The sequence below is a fragment of the Protobothrops mucrosquamatus genome, unplaced genomic scaffold, assembly GCF_001527695.2.
Source record: "Protobothrops mucrosquamatus isolate PMUCROS unplaced genomic scaffold, P.Mucros_1.0 scaffold_185, whole genome shotgun sequence".
Lineage (NCBI taxonomy): Eukaryota > Metazoa > Chordata > Lepidosauria > Squamata > Viperidae > Protobothrops > Protobothrops mucrosquamatus.
The window spans coordinates 1,649,881-1,674,170 of record NW_015386261.1 but is presented as its reverse complement, the minus strand read 5'-3'; the positions used below and the strand labels follow the sequence as shown (position 1 = coordinate 1,674,170).

The 24,290-nt window shown below is 36.3% G+C and overlaps 1 protein-coding gene across 1 annotated transcript in view; it reads left to right on the top strand.

Annotated features, from left to right (window-relative positions):
- The first annotated feature begins 17,309 nt into the window (after positions 1 to 17,309).
- Positions 17,310 to 24,290, top strand: part of GBE1 (1,4-alpha-glucan branching enzyme 1) — a 118,721-nt gene continuing 111,740 nt past the window's right edge. Inside the window, exon 1 of the mRNA XM_015824125.1 lies at positions 17,310 to 17,585. Within this exon, the coding sequence (XP_015679611.1) occupies positions 17,494 to 17,585 (92 nt within the window). The 5' untranslated portion in view covers positions 17,310 to 17,493. The remainder of the gene's footprint in view (positions 17,586 to 24,290) is intronic.

The window sequence follows — 24,290 nt, the reverse complement described above, 5'->3', positions numbered from 1 at the left end:
GTTTACACAATTTATCTGCTTTATTACAAATTTTCCATGGCAAGATATATTACCTAATACAATCAATGTATATTTAGATGAATTTTAAGATTAAAAACTATGGTTGGCTTTGGATTAAAAACTTTTCCCTATTGCTGAGTTGAAATGCTATCCACCATGTTTAAATACCAGAAAATTATATTGGCATGACATCTGTTATTCCTATTATCTGTGTCCTACCTCTGCTGCTTTTACATACTATGGCTGCAAGAAGATTAAAATTCCAGGAAAGGAGGAACCACACTAAAGGGAATGGGCCATACTTTTTCTCTCTTGATGCTGATGAATCAATAATATAATTATGCTTGATCATACTATTAGTTTTCTCACCCTCTGATAAGTTGAAGACAATGAAAAAGGGAACGTTTAGAGAAAGTCATCATGCAAAAATATTATTGTATATTTTCTTCTGCATGAAATATCAGAAAAGAGGGAAGAACAACCTAAACCAGCTTTTGTAACAACTATTTCATTCAAAATAGGAGCTATAATTTGTTTACAGTTTAAACCTAACCATATATAGCTGGATTGCCTTAGGCTTATCAAAATTATTTTAGATATTATGGTAAGAAACAAGGAAGTTTTCTTTTGGTTTAGTACAACATGTGAAACAAAGAAGTTTAGAATGTTCAGTAAGCCACGATCTGATTATAGCCATTGTCTTCATCAGCATCACCAAGACTTTTATAAGTTGTCTACTTATGGAGACTTCCAAAGATGAAATGGCAAACTGAAGATGTCACTGCAAAACAGTGGAGCTGACAACAACAGGTAGTATATTTTATAACTTATTATGCCAGTCCTTATTTCATAGAATGCCTGAAGACTAATGTTTTGTTTGTTTTACTATGGTCTTATATATAAAAACAAGTTTGAATGATGGAATGTTGAATTTGTTTACAGATCTATTATTGTTATTTGCAGGGAAATCATTTTCTAATATGATTAAGATAAACAGAGGGAGAGAAAGGGAGAAGGAGAGATAGAATTCTGTAAGTGATTTATTGGTCTTAAAATTGTTGTTAAGGGCAATTCATGTTATGTGACCAATATCACTGCTTTAAAATATTTGCTTTTAAATTAGACTACTTGCACATTTTTACAGAAGTTCTTATTAGAGATAGCTAATTCAAGATGATGTCAGAATGTATGGCCATTTACAGAGAAGAGGAAAAGAGTCAACTTATATCATAGACTTCATGGCATCTGTATTTGTGATACGTTGTATGCTATTCGTGTCATGATGCAACTGATACAAATTGCATATTTGGGTTATTTTTCTGATGAAATCATAACCCACAAAGTTTCTTTGTGCTATCTGTGTCACCGATCTTAATGGACAGAAGTTCAAATGGTTATATCTAGATAATATTCTTTACAATTAGAGGAATAATAATAATAATAATAATAATAATAATAATAATAATAACAACAACAACAACAACAACAACAATAATAATAATAATAATAATAATAATAATAATAATAATAATAAAGTTGGAAGGGACCTTGGAAGTCATCGAGTCCAACCCCCTGCTCAGGCAGGAACCCTACACCATTTCAGACAAATGGCTTTCCAGTCTCTTCTTAAAAACTTCCAGTGTTGGAGCATTCACTGCTTCTGGAGGCAGGTTGTTCCATTGGTTAATTGTTCTAACTGCTTCAAGCTCAATATGTGATGGTCTTTAGAAGTGGGCAGGACAGTTGTTGGTATGTCTAGGTGTATGTCTTGTAGTTTTAGTTATATTTCATGTGCTTTTGACTCATTTCATCCATATGATGCTAAATGGCATGTATATATCAGTAATCTATAAATTATTATACTTAAATTATTATATTAACTTTTATTGTTTGCTATTTCTTTATGGTGGTATTGTTTTATTGTTGTTATATTGTAGATATTTTACTTAGTTTTTATACCTTGTGCAAGCCACTTAGAGTTTCTGGATTGCCTGAAGAGGGGAAACATAGAAATTAAATAAATTAAATAAATTCAAGCACAACTTAAACATACCAAATTTGAAATAAAATTAAGAAATAACATCATGATGAATATCAGTAGTCAACATCATTGTGACTAACCATGGCACATGGAAAACTGTGACTTGGAATGTAAGAAGACTAAACTATACATAACATGAATTAACATATGAACTGAATAAAAATAAACATGCTATATGTTTATGAATATAAGAAGTAGAAGAATGTAACAGAGCTGAATAAAAATTGTATATTATTAATAATGAAATGGCTAAAATGTAGGTTTAAAGATTAGAAAGTTTTTGTGGGTGTTTATGAAAAATAGAATCCAAAGATAGGTGAAAGCCTGCTTCTTCATTAATTTCTTCAGTTTATAAGGCTGCCCATTCTAATCAGCTTACACAGACTTGAAAACAATAGATCATGAAATAAATGTAGTTATAACAATAAAAGTACTATAAGATTTTTGGAACAACCATCTCAATATTTATCTATACGGAGCAATAGTAACTTATTAATCCTCCAATTTAATTTGTAATTTTCTGCATGCAAAACATGCACCCTAAAACTCATATTTGGATTTCCCTTTGTACGGTTCTGTAACTGGAACCAGAAAAAGAAATAAATTGTGTAGCCTTGCCTAACTATTGCTATCTCGCTTTTGTAATCAACATTTGCTGTCAGGGACAAATTTCATGCAAGTGTGGGAAACATGCATGGATGTGATGTACTGAAGGAGGGAATAAGGGAGTGTACAGGAATGATTGATGTCTTCCTTATATTGTAATAACGCTGTTGTCTGATCTTCATTGGATAACAAAGTTTATAAAGCAATGCTACTAACTTTCTTAGGTGTGGCACTTTTGAACACAACTGCTGCCAGTGTTCAGATTGTGTTCCCACCCAGGACTTATTTCGATCGAAAATAAAGTGCTGTACGTTTAAGAAGCCTCTGCTTGAGTTTTCATGATTGGTTTTTTATGATTTCCCTTGTTTTGCCAAGGGCCAATGACCTTACACCTTATTATTAGATCACAATTTTACATTCCATACTTTCTTATGCCGCCTGCAACATGTTCTGAAAACTGCTTAGAAAATCTGAAGCATGGGCCTTCCTTTTTTGATTATTGATATACTACACTTGTCCTTGCCATCTTAGCCACAAAGGTAGAGTTATCATTCTTCTTTAACATTTGTCTCTAGAATCCTGCAACAGCATATATTATTTTGCTACTTTCTTGGCCGTTGCCTAGAAGTTTCTATTTGTTGTATAGTCTTGCTGTTCTGTTGTTGTTTAATAACCAGCTTAATGATATACTGCAGCTCAGTGCACTATACCTAATAAAATCAAATGTTTTGGGAAGGAAGGTAATTTATAAAATATCAGTTATCTGTGACACTCATACTTAGACATAGACACATGCATACAGACATAGTTAGACAAATACACACACACAAAAAAGTCTACAACTTAACACTACACATATGGATCCTTGAATGCCTGGCACTGTACAATGCCAACAAGACACTAAACTCAGTGGCACTGTAGAAAACAGCACTGGAAGTCAACAAGACAACTCATACAAGTGACTATTAATTGCAATAGTGCCAAGATGACCCATTGTTCTTACTGCTGTTCTGCATAAGCTTGAACCTTATCAGCCAGATAATCGCAAGAATTGGATACAAGTTCAAGAGTGAAACTACCATCAGTCATCTCCTCTATATGAATGACACCAAGTTGTATGTTAAAAGTGAACAAAACATTGACTCTCTGATCCACTTGGCATGGTATATAGTGAGGACATTATGATGTCACTGCATGGAGGACATTGTGATGTCACTGTGTGGAGATATGTGGGTGGATGGTAGTCAAGAGAGGAAAGGTAGTTAGCACTGATAAGTGGACTTAGCAGCAGGCAATATAGTAGACATACAAACCATTTATAAGGACCTTGGTATCCTATAGTCAAATGGGAACAATGAAAGCAAGGAAGACCATTTGATCTCGAGATTAGGAACCAGATTAGGCACCAGAATATTTGAGTTCTAGTTTTCCTTAGGTCTGAAAGCCAGCTGGGTGACTTTGGGTTAGTCACACTCTTTGGGCCCAACCCACTTCACAGGATTGTGGGGAAAATAGTAGAAGTTTTAAGTATACTTGCCACCTTCAGTTATTTATCAAAATAAGAAGGTTGGATAAAAATAAATAAAAAACAGCAATATCTCAATACCACCAAAGGATAAGACAAGTCCTGAAGAACCAGATCAGTATGCCCTGCCAGTCATCAGAGACTCTGCCAGTATAGTGAACTGACCAAAGGAGGACATGGAAGTTGCCAATATGAAGACCTGGAAGCTCCTCAAATGTATGGAAGTTTCTACCCCAAATCCATCACCCAGAGACAGTACACGGGTGGAAAGAGAACAGGCTGGGTCTAGTGGATATCAAAATCACTGTACTGCACAAAATCCAGAGCATCCAGGGTATATCACAAAGATGGCATCCAAAGAGAAGCTGCTGAGAAAAATGCCTGAGGCAGCAACAGACTTGGGAGGAAGATTAAGCAGAGGAAGTGCCATGAAAGACAATATCCTTCATGGTATGCACCATCAACAGAGTTGAGGTGGCAGACCTTTGGGAATCCTATCAGTAACTGGGAAAAAATCTGGACTAAAAGGTAACTAGCCAATCAGCCCAACATCATGGTAGTAGGCAAGGAGCAGAAGACAATAGATGTAGCAGTGCCAAATGACAGCAATAGCAGGAAGAAGTTGGAGAAATACCAGGGCCTGAAGGAGGAGCTGAAGATGATGTGGAAAGTAAATGATCCCAGGTATGGTAAGAGCACTCGGGGCTGTGACTTATAAGCTGGGACAGTGGTTCCGACAGATCCCAGGAATAATATCAAAGGTCTCTGTCCAGAAGAGTGCAGTGCTAGGAACAGCTAAGATACTGCATAGAACCTTCAATCTCCCAGGCCTCTGGTAGAGGACCTGAGATTGAGGAAGATATAAACCACCCATTAGGGTAAGAAGAGGAATTTTTCATGCATGCATAAATATACATGCATACATACATGCATTTATGTATGCATCAAATAGTTGGTTTGCTAGATTCTGTTACATCATGCAAGAGTTTATATTTTTGTTTCAGTTGAGAAAGTATGTTTATTTCTTGGTAAGCTCAAGAAAGGAATGCAATTACTATATGCCATTGTGCTCTTTCTTTTGGTCAGCAATATCGGGGAGAAGTGTGAAATGGGGGACAGGTCAGACTGAGGAAAATGTTGTGATGTTGATACAGAAGTCCTATCTCTCTCCTTTGTGTGTCATAACTTTGTATGCATGAGGTAGGGGTTGCAGCACATTTTGTTATAACTATTGGAACAGAGGTAGAAGTTTGTTATGCTGTAGAGGTTGTTGGCATGTCAAGCTACAATTAATACTATCAGGCTCAAAGTTGTAATCCAATAGGTTTCGGAGATCCATTTTTCTGAATCCACTGGGCAAATCTAAATAGAAATAATTTGTTTCACATTATGTTTTAAGTAGCATCAATTTGAGCTCTGGATAAGAAAAAAACATGTGAAAAAATAAAAAGACAATTGCTAGCTAATTTTTTTGTTTAAAAAGAAAACCATTCATGAGTAACCTTATCAAGGGAGTTAAACTGCACCATCTGGAAGCAACTGAAATTATATTTGCTGAGGAAACAAGTTTACACATAATGTTGAAAGACACCTGGTGTTAAATGCTTAATGTATTTGCTGTAGGTAATACATTTTGTTATGTCTAAAATTGTAGAGGATATGGGGAGAGCAGTTCTCTCTCCCTCCCCCCTCTGTCTCTCCTTTTCCTTCTCTCCCCTTTCCCTAATCCCACAGAGAGGTTAATAACTGAACTTTGAATATTTCCCCTCCCTTCTCGCATGTAAGTAGCTGCTGTTAGGTGGAGGAGGGAGCAAGTGATTGTAGAGTGGCTGGGAAGCTCTCAGGGAACATTGAACTTGAAGATCACATGACCATTGCAGCATGGCAGTGGCACTGAAGTAGTAGTGCCCAGCAGCCCTGGAGTAGCCACAGTTTCCCCAAATTTCATTCCCCTGGAAGTGATGGATCATAGCATTCTGTAGGTTAGCACATTTGAGGTAACTATGTTGATGTAGTTTGCTCTATAATGCAGTGTTTTTCCCAAATGAAGGTTACAATGTACCAAACAGACATGAGAGTTTTAGTAGTATATAGATGTTACAGTAATACAAATAGGATTCTAAGCTAAAGCCTCAAAACGACATATACATGAAGAAGCACAACACAATACAAACTTTTCTTTATTATTATCCATAATATGCTAGACTTAGTAGAACAAAGACCTAATTCTAGATTTTGTATTTGTTAAATCACAATATTCAGTTAAAGTGAAGAAAGCCAGTCCATGCGTTGAGTCATGCAATCATTCTACCGAGTTGTGAACCAGACTTGTCCTTAAAGTTGTGATAACACTATCAAGGAGAAAAGAGTTAAAAGGAGAACAACTTCTTTATACATGGTTGCCATTAGCTCTGAAACTGCAAATGGCAATTCACATATTGCCATGAGTTTGGGAAATGATTTAGAAATTTTCTCTTGGCATCATTTGTTAAGGAAAGATAATTAAAATTTAAAATACTATATCTCAAAAAGCTGTAATATTAAGACGTTACATAGGTAGGTATGTTATGAGAAAAGCCATTGTGACCTCAACATTAAGATAAAAATTAATTTTTAAAGTGCATATTTTCTGTATATTCTGGTACAGGAATAAATGAAGTATACAGTAGGAGCAGATTTTACTTCATTTTACCTCCTGTAGTAGTCCATGAGAAAAAGAAACAGATACTTTACCTTTTGATTTAGTTCTTTCTGCATCTTTGCTACAAAACAAATTATTATAGTAAAGATTTGTCAGATCCACTGCCTATCTTCACAAAAGTAATATATAAATGTTAAAATAAGGTGGAACAGGAAATCTATGAACATTTATTCACAGATTCTTGATGGTTTCAAGTCATAAGATTAAATAACTGCTCTCTTGCTTGGAACTCACAGAGGAGCATTTAGGTGGGATTTAGTGCAGAAAGTCTTCCTCACCTTTTAATTAACTTTTATTATTGAATTTTAATCATATTTGCCTTTTTAAATTTTATATACTATTTTTTATGTTTAAATATTTTATTTGTACACTGCCCATAGATCCTCTATGAAGGAAATGGGAGATTTAAAGTTTGATATATACATAAATAAATTAAATAAATATTTTAATTACCAAGACATTATGAGAGAACAGAATATTTTTATTTACTCACTTCTTATTATATATCTCAATGACGACAGGGACATGCTCCGTCTGTATTTGACCTACATTAATGTTTAAGTAATACAAAACTAGATAATTTTCCTTTTGTTGAGGTTGAGACTTCACTTGAGAGAAGTTTATAAATGATATAAAAGTCGTTAAACCTCGTGACGATAAATTCAATCTTTTAGCATCCAACCCACTCAAAAGAAATGGATGGAATGCAATAAACATGGAATCCTCTTAGAAGCAGTGAGTTACATGAATTGATTTTCCTGAAGATCACGATGCTATAATGAGAAGAGATTGTGAAGGTATTATACAGAGTTCCTTTTTACATGCTAATGCTCATGTTGTGATTACCTTTTCTTCTTCTCCTCCTCTTTTTGACATGGCAGCTTGAGAGGAGTTTAAAACATAGCAGTGTGCAGAATATTTAATGAATAATTTAAAGCAAATGCATACAGCAGCAGCCAAAAAGAATGTAAGGTTGCTTTTGATGTCCACACCAGCTGACAACTGGAATTCCTGACAAAGACTTCAATCTATTTTTGCTTAGTAATGCTTCTCAACAGAATCAAGCTACAAACTTATCATTTGGAGAATCAAACTATTTTGGAGTTCATGTAAGGGCAGTGGTTCTCAACCTTTTTAATGCCGTGACCCCAACCGGTCGTAAGTCGAGGACTAAACCGTTCGTAAGTCGAGGACTACCCAACCGTTCGTAAGTCGAGGACTTTCCCTGCCCGGGAGCGCCGCACATGCGTGGTTCCACCCCCTGCACCAGCCGAGGAGTAGCTGGCAAGCGGCAGAGACGGAGCAGGCCGACCACCAGCTGGCCCAGCCCAAGGGAGGTAAGGCACCCACCGGAAAAGGGGGAAAAAATGGCGGACAAAAAAATGGCGGACAAAAAAAATGGCGGACAGCCTTGCTTGGCGACCCCCGTGAAATGGTCGATCGACCCCAAATGGAGTCCCGACCCACAGGTTGAGAACCACTGTGTTAGGGCATAATTTTAAGCATATTATTTATCCAATTAAATGGTATGTGCCATTATAAGCTATTTAGTTTTTTTTGGGGGGGGGATGAAGGGAGGAACCTGGACATCATGGAAAGTACTGGAAAAAAGATTATTTTCTTCAAACAGCAGAATACAATATGTGAAATGGAAATTGTATACTAAAGGAAATAGTTCTCCAGATCACCCTTGCTCATGTTTTTCACATGAACATATATATCTTTTATTTAATAAGGGATGCTGGCAGATGACTTTTAGCATGAGGGAGGGATTCCATAGATCTTATAGAGGGTGACATATTTAAGAGAACTGAATCTAGTTCCAGCGAAATGATAAGAAATAAGGAAGAATATGAAAAGTCTTTTCTAGCTGTACCTGAAGAGCTCTGCAACTGCAGTTTGGGCTCATTGTATTCAAAGCATATGCTCTGATATTGACTTATGACTCAAGAAGAACATAACCTTTATAAATACGGTTAGTATTTGTGGCTTTTCAGTAAAAATAGTGGTTATCATATACACGTCTTTCCCTAAATGGTCGGCTATATAATGAGTGATAAGAGATGTAACAAACCTAGTGAAGGTGAAAAACGAATTTTTTTGTGGAACCATTGAAAAAAGATTCCAAATTTCGTTCTGTAAAACCGTATATTTTCAGCATTATGATTTTGTTGAAGCATAGTAAAAGCTTCATTCATGAAACAATAGGTTACTAATAGGGAATTACAAACATCTAGATTCAGAAATATAAGAAAAACATGAAAAAGTCTAAAATATAATCGAGATAAATAAATCAGGGATTTAATAATAATAATAAAGTTGGAAGGGACCTCGGAGGTCATCTAGTCCAACCCCCTGCTCAGGCAGGAAACCCTATACCATTTCAGACAAATGGCTGTCCAGTCTCTTCTTTAAAACTTCCAGTGTTGGAGCATTCACAACTTCTGGAGGCAGGTTGTTCCACTGGTTAATTGTTCTAACTGTCAGGAAGTTTCTCCTTAGTTCTAGGTTTAAAATGTCATAGAGATTATAGTATTCTAAAATATACTTCTCTGCTGTTCTCAGATACCTATAACATATATGTGGCTAGGTTTGTGCAGCAGATTAGCAACAAATTAACTTTAATGAGCATATAGACTGTTATTGTAGAGTGTTTTGCACTAGTTTATATTTTTTAATCCCAATGTATTGCTTTATAAAATTATTTTTAGTTTTAAAAAAAAGTTTTAAAGGTTTTTATGGAATTTTAATACTTTTATTTTTTATGTTTTTTTATTTTTTCTGTCCCGCCCTCCTTATGCTGATCTTTGATTTTAATAAAGGTTGATTCATTGAAAGTTCTGTGATAAGGACACAGAATCGTAATAAAATTTAGGACCACTTTATAATGCCTTGGTAAAATCAGATTTGAAATATTTCATCTGATTTTGGTCACCACAATATTAAAAAAAGGTGTTGAGACTCTAGAAAGAGTGCAGAGAAGAGCAACAAATATGATTAGAGGTCTGGAGGTTAAAACATATGGAGAATGGTTGCAGGAACGGGGTATGTCTAATTTAATGAAAATTAGGATGACAGCAGTATTCCAATATCTGTCACAAAGAAGAGGGCGTCAACCTATTTTCCAAAGCACCTGAAGGCAGGACAAGAAGAATCAAGGAGAGAAGCAACCTAGAACTAAGGTTTCTGACAGAACAATTAATCACTGGAATGAGTTGCCTCCAGAAGTTGTGGGTGCTTCATCATTGGAGGTTTTTAAGAAGAGACTGGACAGCTACTTGTCTGGAATGATTTAGGCCATGGTACCCAACCACAGGTCTGTGGCATGCCAGCCACCCGGCCACACAAACAAGCAAAGCCCCATCTGCGGGATGCAGGCAGCACACAAAAACACATCCCCTCTGTTCCACGGAAAAACCTCTCTCCACATAACCAGTCCTTGGTGCACTTCCTTCTCTCTTATTCTATTCTGTTTTTCTGTTATTATTATTACAAAACCATTAAATAAGGAGCAGTTACTTAATATTTTTTTTAGTTTTTATTTTTCCTTTTTTCCACTATACAACAAAAATAAAACTGAAAAAATACATTTTTCCCTTAACAGAACTGTGTTATACATCTCATATATATTATTTACAATTTATTTACATCAGTAATCATGTCTTTTTCTTTCTTTGTTCTAGCCAATCATAACATTTGTTCCATATTTCATAAAATTCTGTTGCCTCCTTGTCTTTTAATTCTAGCGTAAGTTTGTTCATTTCCGCGCATTCAAGAATTTTGTATATTTTATAAACATGCATGGCCTACCCATAAAAATTAGAGGAACTTGGGTAAAGGTCAACTAAGTGTGAAACTAATAATCTCAATCCTTCTGTTTTTGTTTTTTCTCTAAAAAGGTAGCTTGGTAGTTACTTGAAAGCATCAACATCTGAAATAAAAGTGTAACTGCCAAAAAGTCAGTTGTCAAAGACATAGGTCATAGATTATTCCAGAAGCTTGACAATTCTAAAAAGCAGAGTTCATGCAAGGTCTAAAAGATATCCAACTTGTAAGTTACTGCTCAGCTGCTTGCCTAGGGCCAATAGCAGTTGGCCCCGAGTGAATACCTAGGTGTAAAAGTATGCAGTACATCAGAAACTCAGCTAGTGAAGTACTGCCCTCGGCTACATGCAGAACAGAAAGAGCAAGAGAAGACAGCAATGAATTTGGAAGGCTGAAGCATTTCTTCTCAATCTGTTTTCTTTTGCTGTTTTTGGTGTAAAGGTGTGCATTGGAAATAGGCAACAAAAATAATAAAAAAGAATAAACTGCAAAAGATTCTCCTTTGTCACCAAAGAAGAATAAAATCAGAGGTGTAGAGAACACATACATATATCTCAATGCTCAGTGAGAAATTGTGGGAAAATTAAATTTTAATAAAAACTAGGTACCATGAAAGAGATTCCAAAATATGTTATTGTACCTTTTTGAGTTCAAATAACAATGCAGTAGTTTTTCCATGCAAAATGTTGACTAGTGCAGTCTTTTTGTTATTTAGTTGGAGACATTTAGGATAGTGGTTTGTCCACAGCAGCTCTTATGTGATATTTTATAGACTTCTGCTTAAATTGGATCAAATTTACTACATATGTTACAAAAAAGGAATGTTAGTAAAACTAATTCCAAATGGGAGATGTATGACATTGTACCTTCATTTCCTAATACAATACTAATATTCTGGGAGCCTCATCAAATAATATGTAGCAAACTGCTTCTTTAGTAGAGGCCCTTTTGGGTTGTGGTCTTATCTGTGAAGCAATTTTATTTGATAAAGGGTATGTCATATTTGTACCAATGCAAGAGAGAGAGAGAGGGAAGAAGGGAGAACAAAGAGTGGGGAGGAGAGGTTTCTGCATAAGGAGCCATGTCTTTAAAAACTTTTTTTACACTAATTTGTTGGAAAACTGGCATTTCCCCTCCTTAAAATAAATGTGCTTTAATAATACAGTGACTTAGTCAGTAAATTTAATTATTAAACAATATGTATGTACCGTAATGTAAATAAAATACATAAAATAATGAACTGTGCACATATAGCTGGACTAGGTTTCCTTTCTTATTCTGGACTTGTTCTGGAAGGCAAATATATGTCTATCCTGTGCTTTGAAAGATAATACAGTCTGAAGTACAATTCTTATTCAAATGAAAAAGTGTCAAAGTGAGTAGAACAGTGTGGGAAAGATTGATTCTATCTGAAATATGATGCATGAAATATAAGTAATGGGAAGATTAAAAGTAAGCATCTGGAATATGCAAGGAATTAATTATCTGTTTAAAAAGAGACCAGAATATCTAATATTCTTTTACAAGGAACAACTCCCTTGAAGCAGCCTGAAATAGAGTTTTCTTCTTCCATATTTCCACCAGCTACAATTTTAATCACTATGAAACTCAATTTCCATCTAGCTGAAATGAAAATTGGATTGGGCAAAAAAAAAAAGTGCTATAGTGCTAGTATTGATAGATCATAAGCTTTTGTTCCACTTAATGTCCTTTTTAGCAAGTTATTTGCAGTACTAAGCCATCAAATATAACAATAGAAACAAAGAATTCTGAGATAAACTTAATGATCAACAAAATTATGATGGCATAAATTTGTAGCCCAAGCCCATTTCATCACTGGCTTGGTGATTAATGTAATACCTAGGTATATGTATTTTTAATATACAGAAAACAAATATAATAAGATTATACTAAATGAGATAAACTGAGATAGAAGCAGGGATATCATAGTACCATGCAGAATTCACCTTAATGCAGTACTAAACCAAAGAATATGAAATTCAGTATGTAAAATTTAAGGATATTGGGCATGGCTAGTTCAATTATAAATTAATTTTGTTTACTTTTATTATGTTTATTGTAGATTTATTTGTGTTTATTTATACTATTAGTTTTACTATAACTATTATATATATGGTAGTCATTTGGATTGGAACAAAACAATTTGGTTGTGCAGCTTATCTGTGAACACCAAGTCTTGAAGCATAAAATCTAGTACAGTGGGGCCCCTGGAAGTCCATTTTTGTAGTCACTGTGTTATTCTGAAACTCAGATCATGGTTTTCTATCAGTTTTTGTTGGTGCCTGCCTTAAAAACTGGTTGAAGCTTCCTAGCACAGAGATCACCAGCAAGTTTGTCAGCTGCTGAAGCTTCTAGTTACCTTGGCTGGATGTTACAGTGGCATAGAGTTTTTCACAATGGCTTTGTAGCACTCACATGGTTGACCTTGAGGGCTCTTCCCACAATCCAGTACACCTTAAAGAAAGGAGCCCATTCATTTTGATGACATGCCCTACTCATCTTAAAGAAAGGAGCCCATTCATTTTGATGACATGCCCTACTCATCTTATCTGGGCTTTGCATAATCTAAGATTTGCCTTATACCCTTTTTGCTTGCTTACAATCATAAACTTTTATTGTTTTATTTGGAGCTTTAAAATAGTTTCTCTTTTGCCACAAGGAAGTCAGCAGTGGGAGGATTTTTTTTCTTTTTCTTTGAAGTGAAAGTGACTCAGTATGATCTATGCTGGATTTTTATTCTAAGGATTTTGTACTTTACTAGTTTTCCTAAAAGAGCTCTGTTGCTTCATTTTATTTTTGTATATATTGTTGCTTTTCATTTTTTTTTAAAGACAGGAACTTGTCCTTTTAAAAATCTACTCTCTGTTGTGAGAGCTATTACCTCAGGTGTTTTTTTTTGTTTTGGGGGCTCTTTTTTTTGGAACATCCATTTTCTTTGTCCTTGAAAGGGAATTGTTAACACATGGCTGTGAAAACTTGACTAAGAGAGCAAAGCAACAATAAATTAAGGACTTTAAATATTATATACTATATTTTCTTTATAATATCTACAAGAAATTTAAAAAAGAGATGGGACTCAGATGATTTTAATGTTAAAGCCTTCTTGGAAACTTTTGAAAAAAAGTTTGCCAACTTACAAGTTCTAAATGAAAAATAGGATAAAAGGTTTGATGAATTTGTAACAATTGTAAATCAACCTAAAGAAGACATCTAGATAAAGACAACAGTAGTTAAATCAATCATGCAACTGGTAGGACTGGAGGTTTATTTATTGCTAACAAATATGAAAGAGTTTTGTTTGTAAACTAAAGATTTGTTAGAGAAGTCTGAGGGAGGCATTAATGAACTTGACCTTCTTAGAAAAGCTGATTGAGTTTGCAGAATGGAGACATCATATGCAGCTAGAGCAGAGGTCTCCAACCTTTCCGGGCTTGAGGACTGGAGGGAAGGAGAACAGCTTCAAAATTGGTGTGTGTGTGCGCGTGCGCTCACACGGGGTCACACACACTGGCGTGGCACTAGCAGCCCCGTTCACACATGCGGCATGCACTGGTGCTATGTGCATGCGGGAACGGCCGTGCACTCCCACGGTGGCTAGCGGCCCGTTCGTGCATGTGCAAACAGGCCACACAAACCGCTCAGGCTAGCGGCGCATGCACAAACAGGCTACAGACACCCACCCCGTGCTAGCATTCCCATTCATGCCCATGCGCATGTGCTAACAGGCCGCAGGCACTAGCACGAGTGGGGGGAAATGCATGCCCACACGTGTGCGCAGCAGCCAGCTGTTTCCGGGCCCTGCTGGCCAAGAACCCATGGCCCGGGCCTGGGCCCATAGGCTGGGGACCCCTGAGCTAGAGAACAGCTGTCAAGATACATTGGGTCCCAATTTGTTGAACAACAAGTATTATGGAAATATTCTCAATGGAAACCTTTTTGGGATAGTGAGAAGCAGTTGTCTGGAAAGATTCTACTCATAGTTTTAAAGAAATGCAAAGATGATATATTGAGGGTTGTTTTTATTATTAAGAATCAATTGATGATATTTGATCCTGGAAAGATCAGAGGCAATGACTATATTGGTTTATGAGAGAATAGAAGCCACTTGTGGACTTTCTGCAAGTTAAATACAATAATAGATTGTTAACAGAGGGCTTTGAGGTCTAGCTTTGTTGTTGGGACTACCTGTTAACTGTTTTTAAATAGCAGATAGATGGATGGTCAAATTGGTTGATAGGTTTCTTGTATTTGTATGTTTCAATGAAAAGCAAAAGTCAAAAACTATTCCTGCCTACAAACCTTATTCCATCAGATAGTTTTGACAGATGCTTTTGACTGCTTTGCTACCTCTGGACCAGAACAAGTTGCCATTGATAGAACTATAAATTCTACATTATACCAGCAAATTCCACTTGAAAAGTCAGGGTATCTGTCAACTGAAATTCAAGCGAAAGTAGGTCATGAAGCAATAAAATGACCCAAAACAGAATAACAGAGTTGAAAGGGACCTTGGAGGTCTTATAGTCCAATCCCCTGCTCAAGCAGGAAACCCTATAACATTTCATGCAAATGTTGTCTAATCGCTTCTTAAAAACCTCCAGTGTTGGAGCACCCACAACTTCTGGAGGCAAGTTGTTCCACTGATTAATTGTTCTGTCAGGAAATTTCTCCGTAGTTGTAGGTTGGCTGTCTCCTTGATTAGTTTCCATCCATTTCTTCATAGTTTCCATCCATTGCTTCATATGACCAAAGAGAGGTTAAAGTAAAATTGTTGGCTGAGCTGGGACAAAAATAGTTAGGGAAATGGGCCTCTTGTCCATCAATAGGAATGCTGAGTTACCACCAGCTTACCAGGTACTTAGGAGCAGAGGGCACAGCGCACAAGGAAACAACAACCAATGACTTAATAGCCAGCCATCAATACTCCAATTAACAACTAAAAGTCACACATAACCAGACACCACATAAATACTATGCACAGAACAGTCCAGTGCACATGTAGAGAGAGAAGTTCCCTGAGGATGGCTTCAGCATGAATCCAAAAGCTTGGAAGACTAACTCTCTGGTCCTGGTGACCGACTCAGATTGGATCCTACAAACTAGAATAAAGTTAAAGTTTTGGAATGACCAAGTCAGAGTCATGACCTTAACCCTATAGAAATATTGTGGATTGATATGAAACAGGCAGTTCCATATGAGGAAGCCTACCATTATGCTTGCGTTGAAGCTTTTCTGTAAGGAAATGTGGGCTAAAATTTCGCCAAACCAGAACTGATCAACAGTTACCAGAAATTTTTAGTTGCAGTTATTGTTGTTCAAGAAACAACTGAAAGCAAAGGCTCATATACTTTTGACACAAATATATAGTAGGATCCATATCATTAACAATGTTATGGTTGACTTTATAACAAAGGCATATATTAAATGGTTTGTTAATATCACCTCTAATTTTATAAAGGCCATTCATCTTGTTTTTTGATTAATGGCAAATACCCTCTCACTTGAAACTTGGCTGTATCTCCCCTGTAATTTTGCTGTTAAATTCTGGCTAAAACAATTACTCTGGAGTAAGTCCTTGACCCAGCTTACTCTCTTGGATAATTCTATTTTATCCTTGAAAGTATGCTATGAATGATAATAGAAATCATGTGAAGACTTGTGCTTTTTACCATATTTAATCCTAATTATTTTGTGAAATTTGCATAAAGTAATGATGCAATTAACTTTTGAATTTTCTTGGAACATATTTTATTTATGATACCAGTTTATTTGATGTTATAAGACACTTTAGAAATAATTAATAGTTAAAACATTTTAAACTTTCATCATTATTTTTTAACAGTTTAACCAAATGTTTTACTGAATTTAGGAATGATCTCTGCCATTATGAAATGTGGGGAAAACAAATTGAGTTGCACTGGTAATAACAGTAACAACAATAATAAAACTTTTGATTTGATTACTGAATATGATATACAGTTAAATTTAAAACAGACATAGCCCAATCATACTATCAAAAAACATCCCACTGAAATAAATGAAGTTTACGTGTACTAAACAGTATTTTTCGTTCGTCTTTATAAGACAGCAAACACTTTTAACTGCTCCTACATTCCCTAACTATTCTCACATTATCTAAACTGCATTCTCTGCCGTTTACAACTCGGCTCACAATTTTCAAAACATTAAAAATGCCGATGCCCTTTCGTTGGCAACAGCTTCAAATCCTCGATTGCGTTTGCGCACTTCCTAGGCAAAGCGCACATCCCGACCGGTAACCCAGAACGCTTTCTTCAAACCCTCACGCAGCACTTCCTCGTTCCTGGACCTCAACACGTGACTGGTAGAGATCCTCCCCGTACAATGTTGCTTTAGTGAGGTGCCTAGGACATCTGACCCGTTTAGCACGAAAGGCTGCAGGTCAGAACTCCGTTAATGTCAAGCGAGCCGGCTCTTGGCGCAGCGAGAAATCAGCGTGACTCATACGTGGGGACGAGGCTTCACTGCTGCAGATCTTCACGTTCCACGTGCCAATTGCCGCATCATCCCAGCGACGTCGCAGGAGGCGGGCGATTACCCGGAATGGCCCTGTCCTGCCTTCCCTTTCTTAGCGAATGATTGAATGGAAAGCATCTGTTTACCTCCACTAGAAAAGAGGGCGGAGTGGTGCTCTACCAGCCCACTCTTTGGCTTAGCCTATCTTAGTCTTGGTCCGAAGGGAAGGGGGCGCTTCCAGATGACTTGTTTTAGTCAAGTGCCACTACAGTTGCAAAGATGGCTGTGCTAAGTTCGTTTCCGACCGAACTGAAGCGACTGCTGGAGAAAGATCCCTACTTGACTCCTTTTGAGCAAGACTTCCAGCGCAGGTAACTTAACCACCTGGGTCCCTTGCTCCACTGGAGTTCTGCTCGCCATTCCCACGCCCCTTTCTAACACCCACCACCACTTTCACATTGTGAAACTTTTCCGTTTTTTGCCTATTGGGAGAAGCAAAAGAGTAACAAACAGCGTCGATTATCATACTCTGAAAGTTACATCGTTGTCACATCTCTGTTGCTCCATGGTAAATTCTAGCCCTACCTTATAAATTAGGGGACTGCTTATTTGCAACCCTATTGTGTGAATGCTACCAGAATTGATAACTTTTTACCAATCCTTATAATAACAGGCTGTTGTTCCATCTATATAATGTATGCAAGTTATTGCAGCTAGTTAAATAAATGTATTTCCTTAATAGAGGGTGGGCAGTTGCATATGTGCTGCCTATGATGGTAGTACTTTGCATTTTCCTCCACTGGAAATAAGCTATGTTGGTCACTTGTGGAATAATGTGTTTGACTCATGGCTCCCTGGCAGTTTTAGAAGAAAACAGTACAAAACAAAACTAGTTGTATTGCAGCGTACACTACGAGGACCAACATGGGAATCTTTAATTTTTGGGGTGAGAAGATAAGACCAAAGTCATATTATCAAGGAGTATATTGAGGTACCCTGTGCCCTGTACATACTTGTTCATTATTTACCCTTGCTTTTAGGATAGGTAATAGTGTACAGAGACCAGAAAAGGAGTAATGAGACATAAACCAACAAAATTAAATGTGATAGAAAAAAATGCTAACATAGCTTAAACTTACAAGTGCTATTCAATATCCCATACTTTCCCATACTTTTCTGCCTTTACAAATCATTGTTAAGCTATACATTCACTGCTTCATAACCTGCCTTTTCTTTAAATTTCTCGTTTCTCTTTTCAGGATTTTGCCAACATTACCCCAAATAGTTTTACTTTAAATTCAAACTTTTTTCATAAATTTATTTTTTCAATTCAGTCCTTATATGAACAAACCACTTAGCATATTTTCATATAATGAAGTTGGCCAAACCCATCCTAATTTCCACTTCTTTCAACAAACAAACTTCCTAACAGACCATGTGGAAATTAGTCTGCTGTGAGAATAATTTTATATTTTCAAGTAACAATCTTCCAAATTCCACAGAAAGGTCATTGGATACTGATTTCTATCATCTATTATGTCTTTGGTTATTCAAGGCTTGCACATAATACTTTTCAATAAGATAAAGTATAGATTATTTTACTTAATTGTACCTGTAGCACATACAGCACACTGTCAGTAAAGACTGGTGGGTTTTGGCCCCTTTTGGCTAGTATACTATAAACACATCCACAATACAGTTTCATCTCATACTGACAGCCTACTCTACAGATTACTTTTCAAACCAACAGATTGTTAGCATCCCATCAACTGTGAGAAATGTGTAGTTTGCTGGCATACTGAGAGAATTGTTTTTGTAACATTGTTTAACAAAGAGTTTTAAGAACTCAGAGCTGTATCAGTTCAATTGGCCTAAGATCTAGTGCTTCTGGTTCAGAAACCCTAGATCAGGGGTGTTAAACTGGCAACATCATGTGACATGTTGTGACGTATTGTGACTTTTTTGCTATTGCCTGCAATGGGGTGGGCATGGTTTTGCTTTGATGCTTCCGGCCTGTGGGCCGGCAGTTTGACACACCTGCCCTAGATCTTACTAATTAACATGAATCAATGATCTTTGAGAGTTTGCTGGGTTACAACTTAAAATAGCCAAATACATTGTGGTCGCTTATTGATATGCTAGCACTTATAGTTAATCTTTGCTTAGATACGGTTCCTGAATTAAACATCAGATACTTAACTAAAAATTTAAAAAGTGAAGGAAGCTGCTATTTTGATAAACATGTTAGACATATAGTGTTGAATGAATTGTGGATATTTCAACTCAATTTTCTGCAATTAAATCACAATTATGTTGCTTAGATTTGGTTTAATTAATATAATTATGGCTAGCTAATTTGTAACATGATGTAGGAGGAGGAGTGGCAGAACCTGTGGGTGGAGTTTAATGAGGGATCAACCTAGAATCCCTATATAGCCACATGCAGACTAAGTCCAACTTGCTTTGAATGTTGTGATATCACAGAAAAAAGGAGCTGTAGTAGGAAATGCTCAAGGGAAAGATACGATAAATTTATCTGCAACTTTATACCTGTTCCCCACTCCTCTGATACTTGGGCTGCAGCTTGTGTAGCCTTCAAGTGAACATCTCATTTTTTTCAGCTCTGATTCAGCTGAAGGACTTCTGTCCTTGGAGAGATTTCTGTTGCTGTTCTTTGAGAGATTTTGTTGGTTCTTTTTGATCTCTCAGAACAGTGGGCAATGCTTACTTCTAAATTGGTAGAGATATTTGAGAATACAAGGCATAGCACTCATACTCTTAAGTAGATTTCATATGGCAGGGGTCCCCAACCCCTAGGCTGTGGACTAGTCCCAATCTGTAGCATGCCAGAAACTGGTCCGCACAAACAAGTCAAGCTCCATCCGTGGGATGCAGGCAGCATGCGAAACCATGCCCCCCCCTGCAGAAAAACCTTTCTCCACAGAACTGTTCCCTGGTGCCAAAAGGTTGGGGGCCACTGTCATATGGTGTCTCTCTGGAGATAGATGCTCCTTAAAACAGATCATTCAATGGTGTGTGTGTATATATAAATGTGTCTGTGTGAGGGGTAGAAAGGATATTATTTCAAAGAGTGATAGTTCTGTCTATTCTGAATTGGATCATACTATCCAAGAAGGAGCAGGTATATTGTTTGTGAGTGCTTCTGAACTAAAATCTGATATCCCAGTATGAGGCAACAAGCAGCAGTCTCTCTGTGGGTTAATATACAGTACAACTGACTTCCTGAAGATAATCTTAAAATAGTAGTGCATATGCTAACCTCCAGACTCAATTATATTAATGGTCTGTGCATGGGGAAGTTTCTTTGTTTCTAGTCTGAAATCTTTGGGCTGGTACAAAACTCCCCAGCCAAGATGGTAATAGAAAAACAAAAAGACCAGACATCAGTCCATTTCAGATATTTGGATGTTATTCTTAAAACTCTGCATAGCTTAGGTTCAAATTGTTTGAGATAACTCTGACCTCAGGATGAACCTTCATGCTTGTTGAGATCATTTGAGAATGTTCACATATAGTTTCTGAGAAGTTATCTGGTAGCAATACAGCTTCCCCTGTTATAATCTCAGTTTTTTTGAATGCACACTCTGCAGAATTAAGGAGCATAACATTTTTATTATTGTTTAAAAAGACTATTAAATATTTTTGTTCAGGCATATAGATATAACTATGTAAAATCCTGCAATGAAAAAGTCATAAAACATAAGGAGTATCATTTTTGACATATCTGTTTTTATTATATATGGTACTGGTGGTTATTATAAAATATGTTTAGAATAACTTTCTTAAAAACTCCATCATTAAATTATAAAATTGAATTCTCAATTAAAACTATTTTTCAGGTTTGTGTCTCAAACTTGAAATCAGAAAACCAGTGGAAATTTTTTTTTAAAGTAAACTAATCTCTTATTTTGTATTGGAAATAATAGGAATGAAATAACATGCAAACACAATTAAGATATGTATAAGCAAAAATCTATTGATACATGTAACAAAGGTGATTTTACTTAGTTGATAACAATAAGAACTATATTAGCTCAGTATGAGATAGTAGATATTAAGGGAAAAAGAGAGGAAATATTTGATGTTGTAACTTGAGATTTGTGCTAAAGATTTATGTATGTTATTGAATTATTGACTACCCAGCCACCACGTTGCTTTTTAAATGTTTAATTGTAAAATTAGAAAACTAATAAAATACTATATAAAAAAATAATTGGGATCCATTGTAATCAGGTTTCAGCCCTGAGAAATTAGCTGCACAGGATTTTTTTTAAAGGGGGAGGAATATAACTATGTTCATCTTCTTAGATCACACAACAGTTTTTGAAAACATTGACCATGTTTCCTGTTGAGTTGACTAGAGTAGCAAGAACTGTTCTTTAGTGTTTCAGTTCCTAACTTTAGGGCTGATTATGAAAATGACTTTAGATGGCTGTGCCTGTTCAGGCTTCCTACATTTGGGAACATGGTTCAATTTTGCCATTCTTGTAGTTTAACTTCTGCTTGAAGTAACTAAGTAAATTCTTCCTGAGGTTTGCTAATGAGGTCACAGATATGTCACTAACACTCATTTCTTTCTCATTAGCCTTTAAGATTAGGGTAAGCTATACTAATGTGGGAAACTTGTCACAATACATAATGAGGACTAGTAAACTGAAGTGGAATAATAACAATAAGGATACTTATGGGTAGATATCTGACCTAGATGGCTTGCATGTGCTTTTTACAGTCAGAGAGTAGCCAGAAATTATTTTCTTGCTCTGTCAAATGATCCTTTGTTAAACATTATTTGTGTTACCTTGTTGTTGTTGTTTTTAAAGTTTCATTGTTTTATCTTGATGGTGTGGATTGTGACCTACCACAATACATCTCAATTGTAGGCACAGTAGTCTATGAATATTTTAAATGAATAAATATATCATAATAACAAAGGAAACTATGTGATTTTATTGCTTGAACTTGTGTAATTGTATGCATAAATGTAAAATGCAGTGTAAAATTGCAATTTGCACAAACAATCACATGCTTGAATGAGTCATCACATCTTATCTCCTCTAGATGTTGTTTATCAGTGCTTTAAGTGTTGTAGAGAAATATAGATTACTATATTTGGTTTATTGGACATAATAATTATTTGTCTGTATAGTCACCGATAATTGAGCTTAACTTGATGGGCCACTTAACAATGGAAATACTTTTTAAAATAAATCTGTTTTGTTTTGAATGTATATAGTTGAGCTGAGAAGTATTTATGTCTATGTCACAAATGATAACCAAGTAAACTGGTTCAAAACCAGAATGAAAAATTTCAAGCTTGTTACTATTTTATTATTGTTGTAGTATAACAGGAAAATATCCTTGCACAATGAATTATTACTGTGTTTTTGCTAAGTTCTTTCTGTGACTGATTGGTTGCAACATTATAGTAATTTACCAAAAAATATGCTTGCTTTCTGATTTTACTGAAGGACAGATTTCATGAGACGATTCTCCTTTTTGTATTTCATAATAGGGTTGTTGTTATGTAATCTGTGATATTTGCAGTGTTGTGAAATTTGCTCTGTGCTGTTTTCCTATTCTCTCCTTGGTTAGCATTGCTTTCTAAAATCTCTGTACCTCTTTTCAATTCAGTTCATTCAATCAATATTTATAAAAAGAGACACAGCTGAATGCAGGAATAAACAACCACTTTTAAAGCTGAAACTAAAGAAGCTGCACAAATACCTTATCCCAAGGCCTGGAAGAACAACCACGTCTTAAGTAGCTTTTGAAGTGTCATCATGGTGGGAACTGCACAAATCTTTATGGAGATATCATTCTAGGTGACAGGTGTTGCAAAAGAATAGCCATGCCTCCTGGCTCCTGTAAGATGACACTGATGGACAGGAACTGGAATGAATAATCTTGCTTGATGGGCAGAAACAATTGGAGGAAACTGATCCCTCAGATAGCCACAGACTATACTGTCAAGGTGACAACTAGTACCTTGAATTGTACCTGGAAGCCAACTGGCAACCAGTGCAATGTATGAAGAAGTAGGATCACATCCCTGCATCTTCTGAATAGGCTTCAAGGGTAGATCCATGTAGAGCACATTATAATAATCAAATTGTGAGGAGACTAGGGCATGAGTGGCTGAACAGCCTGTCAATGCTGCTAACATCGAATGTTCTTGCTTTGACAACAGATGGAAATGCAGCCATTTTTCTCTGTTGCTTTTAGAATTAGTTGATGCTGGGAGGGGGAATGAGAGTCCAGTTAGTCATAACAATAATAACTCAGCCGTGGGAATCCAAGGTCATTGGGCCCAGAGTTGATCAGAATTTTGGCGGGCTGGAGAACTGGGGAGAAAGCCCGCACTTCAAGCTTATTTGGGAATGTGATTTATGATTGTTTATTGGAGGAGGGAATTGTGCTTTGATACTTTGTATCCCGGGGAGGGGAATTCAGTTTTTGGCTTCGACTATGTAGTGCTGATACTTTGTTTCTCGAATAAAAGATTCTTTAAGGTAAACAATGCCTCGAAGTTCTTTTGAAGAGTTTCATCTGTCGGAACCACGACAATATGCCTATGTGTGAAGCCAGATAATCTGTTTACACCAGGCTGTTTATGCCAATTGCAATCACACTATTTTCTCCACAACTTTTCCCTGAAAGGGAAGGTTGGAGATTGAATGGGAGTTATTGATAACTGTTGGATCCAAGCCAGACTTTTCAAGAAGTAGGCAGACGAGCACCTCTTTCAGGTCTGCTGGGATCTCATCCTGTCTCAGGTGTTAACTTGAGCCCATATCCTCCCAATTCTCTCACTAGTTCTCTTCAACAGCCCAGTGAACAGGGATCCAAGCCACATGTCAGAACTGAGATCAACTTATAGTTACATGCAAAGTTTGTGTTTGTCTTTTTTTTTTTTGAGCTACCATAATTTGGTTGGACTCAGTAATGCCTTTAATATACTGCATTCTGCTATATACACAATACATTCTGTTCTCCATACTATTGTTCCACATAATTTTATAATTTATAGCTATATTGCATACATTTATGCATTCCAG